The sequence below is a fragment of the Liolophura sinensis genome, chromosome 7 (assembly GCF_032854445.1).
Source record: "Liolophura sinensis isolate JHLJ2023 chromosome 7, CUHK_Ljap_v2, whole genome shotgun sequence".
NCBI lineage: Eukaryota > Metazoa > Mollusca > Polyplacophora > Chitonida > Chitonidae > Liolophura > Liolophura sinensis.
Window position 1 is genome coordinate 2,822,103 of NC_088301.1, and position 9,228 is coordinate 2,831,330.

The 9,228-nt window shown below is 43.9% G+C and overlaps 1 protein-coding gene across 1 annotated transcript; it reads right to left on the reverse strand.

The window, feature by feature from the left end:
* Window positions 1-1,891: 1,891 nt before the first annotated feature.
* Window positions 1,892-2,470, reverse strand: LOC135469801 (keratin, type II cytoskeletal 2 epidermal-like). The gene is made up of 2 exons (XM_064748404.1): window positions 2,202-2,470; window positions 1,892-2,084 (listed from the first exon to the last, which is right to left on the reverse strand). Exons 1-2 carry the CDS (start codon window positions 2,468-2,470, stop codon window positions 1,892-1,894), a joined length of 462 nt encoding a protein of 153 aa, XP_064604474.1.
* Between the last annotated feature and the right edge of the window lie 6,758 nt (window positions 2,471-9,228).

Genomic DNA, 9,228 nt, shown 5'->3' on the forward strand with positions numbered 1-9,228 from the left:
AATCAGCACAGCAAACCGTAAGGCACTGTATATGACACCAAGGCATCACCGATAGTGTGATAACCGACGCCCTCTCACATATAACAGGTTAAATTCAATCAGCACAGCAAACCGTAAGGCACTGTATATGACACCAAGGCATCACCCATAGTGTGATAACCGACGCCCTCTCACATATAACAGGTTAAATTCAATCAGCACAGCAAACCATAAGGCACTGTATATTACACCAAGGCATCACCGATAGTGTGATAACTGACGCCCTCCCACATATAACAGGGTAAATTCAATCAACACAGCAAACCATAAGGCACTGTATATGACACCAAGGCATCACCCATAGTGTGATAACTGACGCCCTCTCACATATAACAGGTTAAATTCAATCAGCACAGCAAACCGTAAGGCACTGTATATGACACCAAGGCATCACCCATAGTGTGATAACTGACGCCCTTCCACATATAACAGGTTAAATTCAATCAGCACAGCAAACCATAAGGCATTGTGTATTACACCAAGGCATCACCGATAGTGTGATAACTGACGTCCTCCCACATATAACAGGTTAAATTCAATCAGCACAGCAAACCATAAGGCATTGTATATTACACCAAGGCATCACCGATAGTGTGATAACTGACGCCCTCCCACATATAACAGGTTAAATTCAATCAGCACAGCAAACCGTAAGACACAGTAAGTTAAGACAACGCATCGAGGATAGTGTCATAACTGACATTTGGCTATATATAACAGGTTAAATTAAACCAGTGAAGCAAACCGCAAGACACAGTAAGTTAAACCAAAACAATACAGACAGTGATATCTCATTGATAGAACGGTAAATACAAATGTATACATGATTCTCCCTAATTCTGAGACTGACTCCGACTGACTCCATCGTGAAAAATTCAACATGTGGGAATCCTTAATAATTTTACAATGCTTGAGGGATTTCTGCCCAGATTAAAGTTAATATCAGGCGTAACCTCTAATACATCTTTGAAGAACGGTGTTCAGAATTTGACGAGATCATGGAGTCAGCTAACAGAATCCAGGAACCGTTACACAATTATGTAACTGTACAACAGGAAAACGAAATCGCTTGGCGGGATGACGTAGGCCTACTACCGATATCCTGCAATTTCTGTATAGTGACACGCCTGGATCGTGATTAGTTAATCGCTTGTGGTACATGTATACGCACGAGATTACATTTATGAGGAGCACACAGTTAAATTCACAATGGGTCTTTATGCCACTTAAACAGCGTCGATTTTCACAGCGAGTGCTCTGTGGACATGTTGCGAACGTATGCTTTACTTTCATATACAGCTTTCAACTGCGTTTTACGACTGCAAGAAATTCCCAACACACAGTTCAATCCTATTTAAATTCAATCATTCTGCCAAGGGAAAGGAAACATGTCGGCAAACAGCAACATGTAGACTAACAGTATTTGCAAATTGGCACTCTATCAACGTTTGCTTATTGGGTATGTCTTCTCGGGACTTTCCTAGAAAAAGTCAGTTTGAAGTTAAAAAAGTGGAAGTATGGATCATATCTGCTGAAATGAACTACTCATTGGAATTATAACAAGTGCGCTACCGTGGGCTGGCTCATGAATCGATTGCGATACAGGCAATATCGACGTAATATGATGAAACTCCTGAATGCAGGACAATACAGCTGATCATCAAGACCTGCCTGTCTTCCCTATGACCTTGAAGCCAGGGGGGCATTAGCGGTGTCACAAGGCTGGGTCTAGGAGGGAAATTGCTATAAGGTAGGTAGGACAGCTAATAATTTTATCCCACACCCCCAGACAAATTATATTCTTGTTTTGTTATCGGGAGATAACAGGGAAGACAATCAAGCCTAAACTTGGCTATTCTACCACCACCACCACTACCGTTACCACCACTGCCACCACCACCACCACCACCACCACCACCGCCGCTACCGATACCAACACTGCCACCACCACCGTTACTACCACCACCACTGCCCCTACATTGCCGTTACCACCACCGACACTGCCACCACCACCATCACTGCCACCATCACTGCCACCACCACTACTGTTACCACCATAACCACTGCACCTACCACTACCGCTACCACCACCACTGCCATTACCACTACCACTACCATTACCACCACCACCACTGCCCCACCACTGCTACCACTAACGTTACCACCACCACTGCCATGCCACTACCGTCACCACCACCACTACCGTTGCCACTAGCACCACTGCTACCACCACCACCAATGTCACCACCACTGCCACCACCACACCATTACTACCGTTACCACCACCACCACCACCATTACCACTGCCATTCTCACTATCACCATTAGTATTAACACCATTACCGCCACCATCCCCACCTTTATCACGAATACCATTACCATTACCACTAATATCACCACCATCACTAGCACCACTGCCTACCACTGCCATTACAACCACCATTACCACCTATACCACCACCATCACTAACGCCACTGCCACCACCGCCATTGTCACCACTGTTCGCACCACTACCATCATCCCCATTACCACCTCTGCCACCGAACTACCACCACCACCGCCGCCATTACAACCACCATTACCACCTATACCACCACCATCACCACCACCACTGCCACTACCGCCACTGCCACTTCCATAACCACCAGCATCCCTACCACTACCATCACTACAACGACCATTACCACCACCACTGTCTCTACTCCAGCGTCAAACTGGCATTCATTAATTAAAGCCATCAACCTTGACATTTACATCCGTAAGCTCTATGTCTATAATGAAGGACATCTTAAGTCCATCTTGGTGACCCCTTCGATCCTACCACCACTCGCCAGCCGTTTCTTTCTATCTATTGTCTGCTAGCTACAGTGCATTCAGGATAAATTGACCTCCGGATGCAGTTGTGGTGTACCTGGAGAAAAACAGGTTGGGTCAAGTATGTCACCACGTTGAGCTAACAAGCAATCACAAGGCGTCCACAACCGGCGCCAGATGGATTCGAGCAGATGACAGCAGACAGCAAAAATGATAGTCCTTGACATTTTATACTGGTTTGGTAAGCGCCCAAAGATACGTTTAAAACATTTTGATGTTAATCAACAACGCCTGGATGATTGCGTGGAAAGAACCATAAAACGATCGTTTCCGATGAACCTCACTTTAAGACCTTTTCTTCGGTGGCATCATGTGGGGTCCATAGAATGGAAACTAGATCGACTCTGATCCTCCTTCGCCACAAACCCTCGGAATAATTGCCTGGGCACGTTCTGGTGTTAATCCCTCAGTCTGCCCTTCAGTCTGAGAAACGCGCCAGATTGGAGCGAGCAGCTGTTTGCACTTCATTTGGGTCGGTTCCACTATACATTTAAGACACACACAAAAAAACAGAAATTTAAAAAGCAGAAAACCGCATACTGCGTATCGTCAACTTTCCACAGTTGGTCGGAATGCATTTTATTCATTATACTCCACCTGATACCCCCAACAATGATCCATATTTTCAGTTGAATTGTGCAACTACATGTAAATGTATATCCACCCCACCCCCCTCCTGAACACACGAGTGTATACCTTTTTCCACAAGTTTATTACGCACCAGTGTCATTCTTAGTCCTTCTAATTCAAACAATGTAATATCTTTAAATATTCATCCCTATGATTTGAAATCATAAAAAAATCAAAGCCTTAGGTGATCCTCGTTGGTTGACGGCTGGTATACAAATGTATGTTTCCACGCACAGATTCTGCCGGAAGTACATGTAGGCTTTATGCCGTCTAACAGCCCAGCAATCATGTTAATCATCGTCAAGTGCGACAGTTGTATACCACTCGTATTTCACCAAGGGGATTTCCCGGTTGATAATTGCCCATTTCTAAAACAACCTAAAAGTGCAGTTCTATGTAGGTATATGTAAGAAACAGTACAAACAAAGAATAAACTATGCTGGTAGCATATATGAGATAAACAGTCATCAGTTGTAAACTTTATAGGCACGGAATAAAATTCAAAAAATTCAAACTGTGACTAGTGATCGAATAATTTCCAGGTCCAGTCCAAATATATGTATCCCAGTCGTGCTTTGGTGGCAACTGTTCATAAAACATTCTGTTGATATAACAACCATGAATAGGTGTGTACTTCAATAGTCCAAAGCCCGGGTTAAGAGAAATCAGATATAGCTATGACACTGGGGTACACATCCATACCTACAACAGAAAGTTAAGCAACAAAAACAAAGGAATATCTTTCTGAAATGCCCGCTCTCTTTCCACAATAAAGGAATTAGCAAGGCTAGGATTTCTTGTTAATGCATTTCAGTATGCCAGAGGTTTGTAACAAAAACCATTAAGTAAACGATGTATCACGCATGTTCATGGCAGAGCTCTCAGAATGGGTCATGCACATCCATTAGGCCATAAAAAGCTGCTGCTCAAGACGTGGTCCTCTTCCATTTCATAACATTTCATTTCGTCACGTTTGCTCACATTCACATGACCCCAGATCTACTCAGTTTGTGCCTCCATACATCGATACAGCATACATGTAGGCACACAGTGTCCACTTAAGCTTGGCTCTGACGTTCTTGTCATAGCAGTATGACCAGTAGGTCGACGCATAATGTGGAGTACATAAATAAATAATTGACCGGAAGTTTTCTTCACAGGAATCCTATCAAAGCTGCAGCAGGAAAAAGCCCAGGAAACCGACATAATAACCCTGGAGCTATCACTATCTCATCCGGCACTACGTCATCCGGTACGTGTACCATTTGTCTTTTCCAAACGTATTATCTCGCTATGTTTGTTTGTCTGCTTGGTGTAACTTGCCTTCTCGAGTCATATGAAGACAGCGGGGTTGGGGAGTGGCTGGGAGGGGTAGCGGTACATGGATACCTCCCGGGTGTCATCATACCAAAGACTAAAATTGGTACTTGATGCTGCCTCGTTTGCCGCTCAGAACTGAAAGGCTGGAGCAGAGAAACATGATTGGTTGGCCTGGTGTCATTTCTGGTGTCTTCGGCATGATACTTCAGAGGACTCGCACTGCCACAAAAAGACACAATATATGTACACCCACCAAATGACCCATCGTAGTCATATGACTGAAAAAGTACGACGCAAACCCCCAAGCATATATACAGACCTACACATGCGTGGATACGTGGTTAAAGTGCATGTCTTACAGTGGCTTGGACACGTGATATATCTGTTCAAACGAAATTATAGGCAAATGAGTGAAATTAGTATTCAGATAGTGCACCATTGACGAAATTGACGATAATAAAATATGTATCTCTTTTGCGCTTTGATTACAACTGTTCATATATCTACCGTGGTGATCTAATTCCCAAAGTCCCACGTAAACTTTCTATGTGTGTCGATACTTCCCAAGTTCGTTATATTATGAATATTGTATGGCGCTTAAGATCAAAAGATCATAATTTCGTTGTTCTTATGTTTTTACATGCAGCAGGCCGGTGTGGTGGTACAAGTGGCACTATCATATAATCTGCCCTCTGCTGGTCAGCTCTGATTCCGTGTACATCACAACCTTAAATGACGAATTCAATCCGTTAATTCTGGGGTGATTCCCTCAGACACCACATACTGGCTCTCTCTCTCTCGGTCAACGAACTAGCCCCCGTCACGATTAAGGTAGACAGCCATTCCTCAGAACCAATTAGCCTGCGGCTGTCACCCGAGAGACCGATGGGACTCAGAGAGGACCAACCATCCATCAGATTCAGGGAGCAGAAGGCTCGTTAGTGGACGCTAAGTAAGCCGGCTGATGCTAAAATCTTGATTTTCACTCTCTGAACCTAGCATGTAACAAGCTTCATGCCAAATGAAATTCAATCATTAAAAAGTTTACTTTTGGAAGTTTCAGATATTTCTCAAACCGACTAAGGGTACTGATTGTTTCTCCGAAAGGCGACACACAGTAAATTCCTGCATATTGTTAAGCAATTCTTAGCACTGTGCACATATATAGCAGCATGAAACCCCAGCTATAAACAGATTGTCCAATCACACACTTCTTCTTTGCCCGCGCGGAAACCAAAGGCTCTGTAAGAATGAAGACGTCTAACACAGACAGCCTCTCGGACGAGGTCTTAACCATCAAGATGTAACTTTCTCTCTGAGGAACGGTTGCTGACAGATCGTTCGCATAATAAATCTTCTTCTTTGAAAAGGCCACGCTTCGGGAGAGGTACATCCAGGGTCAATCCTGGGTCGAGTCACACCTAAGACCTTAAAAGAGGAAGTTGTAACTTCCTCCCTTGACATTCAGCATGAAGGGGATAGTGCAACGACTGGTTGACCCGTATCAGTATAACGGTTCGGGCTACTTACTTGCCTTCGGTAAGGCGTCTCAGTGAAGCAGCACTAAATAAAAGAGCAGTGGAAATCCGTCCTGCAAGAAGGAGGCACATTACATACACCCTAGGGATTCCTTTGTTGTCATATGATTGAAAAATTGTTAACTACGACGTTAAACCCCAAGCACTCACTCACTCACTCACTCACTCACTCGAAAAGGCCATGTATACTCGAGAGGCCCTTGTTAGCTACCGCGCGTTTGTGTTCGAATTAGAATGTTTGCAGTGCGTTTGCAATGTTTTCACCGAACGGTAATGGCATTTTCATTTTTTTCTTTATTTATTTGACTGCCTTATACTCAAGGTTTTAAAAATTTATATGACTTCTGTCAGGTTAATGGATGGAGGAAAGTCGTCACAGCGAGGGTGTTCATCACTTCACCTATCCGGGGGCCTCGGTGTGCGCTTCCACGAAACTTTGTAAGTCTAGAGCATTACTTTTGTCGGTAGTCGTTTTGCCAAAGTCCAATACTGAGTGTTTCTAAACAAAAAGGTTAAATGAAACACACTGCAGTTGAATCCGTTAGCTGAGCAAAACACGTGCCGTAAAATATGCACAAAATAGAATGGTTATTAAGAAATGTAAAATGCGCCTCAAATGAAATTTTTACTTGGTATATCGTTCTTCATTTTCCTTCAAGCGCTACTCTTCGTTTTATGGTGTTTTCCATAAAGATACTTTGAGTAAAGAAAAAAAAATAGTTATGAAGTTGCCTCAACACTACGTCCTATGTGAATCATCCGCATGCGCGGAAGGACACTTTGGCTAATGCCCCCTAAGTATGGAAGCCCCCTCCCCCTACACACCTCCAGTGTTATGTGGCTGATTTGCCAGAGTTAAATCACTGGTCATGCAAAGAGTAATCATCTTTGAAACTTTCAAAGGAAGGCTTGCAGAATCTGAATGGCAACCCATACTGTAAAATAAATAAATAGAAGAAACATTAGCTGTCAATAAATCCTGACTCAAGAGTTCATAGGGGCGCTTTCCCCTAGTACATGTATACATTTACTCCACTGGTACATCGACAGATCAGAGTGTGCGGGGTGCAGGATAGAGGGCACACTTTTCAGTGTGTAGGTTTTAAACAATGTAAGATATCAGCAGAAATGGAAAGACGGGCCTAAAATGATCATGACGTGGCCATTCACAAGAACCACAGCATTGAGGACAATGGCAAACCGACCAGAGCACTGTTATTACACAGACTACTAAACAGTGCAACAAAAGTAAGTTCCCCCCCAAAATGTTGTTTGATATATCCCTTGATATGTACGAGATCGCAATGAAATTTTGCACACACCATTCCAGTAATCCGGTGGACGCGGTACATCAAGGGTTAACGTGCAGGTGCAGTTGTGCGCTAATGGGTATTCGCAAACTGAAAATCGGTCAATTTTGAAAATTTCACAACAGGAGTCAACCAGATTTTTCAACGGCAATTCTTTATCACAGAATTCGATCATTTTCACTCGATGACCATTAAATATCAATATCGTGTGTAGCCGCCACGAGATTTTATCACATTTCGACAACGCGCTCGCTTTGTGTTGATGAGGCGTGCAATCTGACGTTGCGGGATGGCTAACCACTCTTCCTGAAGGTGGCGTCTCAAATCGTCAAGAGTAGACTCCATCCCATCTCGACGCTAGACTAATTGTTTCAACTGATCAACTGTTTCAACACGCGGGCCACAGGATCCGGTCAATCGCTTTAGTCAGTGTCCTTAATGCCCATCCGCACGAATATTTCAGGACTGGTAACACGAATTCTCTGATGAAATCAAAATGTGGCGGTGAAAAATCTGGTTGACTCTTTTGGTGAAATTTTCAAAATCGACCGATTTCTAGTTTGCGCATGCCCATTAGTGCACAATTGCACCTGCACGTCAATCATTGTGCAAAATTTCATTGCGATCTGGAGACTGCTACATTCCCTTTTCTCCCCCATTCTCCACACAATCAGATGTGTTCGATGTATGAAAAGACTGCTACAACTCCGCCCCCCCCTCCCCCCATTTTCCACACAATCAGATGTGTTGGATGTGTGAAAAAACTGTCGCAGTCCCCCACCCCCTTCCATTCTTCACACAATAAGATGTGTTGGATGTATGAAGAGACTGCTGCATTCCCCATTCTTATTCCTCACACAATCAGATGTGATGGATATGTGAAGAGGCTGCTACACTCCCCCCCCCCCCCATTCTCCACACAATCAGATGTGATGGATGTATGAAGAGACTGCTACATCCCCCCCCCCCATTCTCCACACAATCAGATGTGATGGATGTATGAAGAGACTGCTACATCCCCCCCATTCTCCACACAATCAGACGTGTTGAATGTATGAAGAGACTGCTACATCCCCCCATTATCCACACAATCAGATGTGATGGATGTATGAAAAGACTGCTACATCCCCCCCCCCCCCCCCCCATTCTCCACACAATCAGACGTGTTGAATGTATGAAGAGACTGTTACATCCCCCCATTCTCCACACAATCAGATGTGATGGATGTATGAAAAGACTGCTACATCCCCCCACACACACAAAATCAGATGTGTTGAATGTATGAAGAGACTGTTACATCCCCCCATTCTCCACACAATCAGATGTGATGGATGTATGAAGAGACTGCTGCATTCCCCCCTCTTATTCCTCACACAATCAGATGTGTTAGATGTATGAAGAGACTGTTGCAGTCCCCCATCTTATTCCTCATACAATCAGATGTGATGGATATGTGAAGAGACTGCTACATCCCCCCCCCCCCCCCGCCCTCATTCTAAACACCATAAGATGTGAT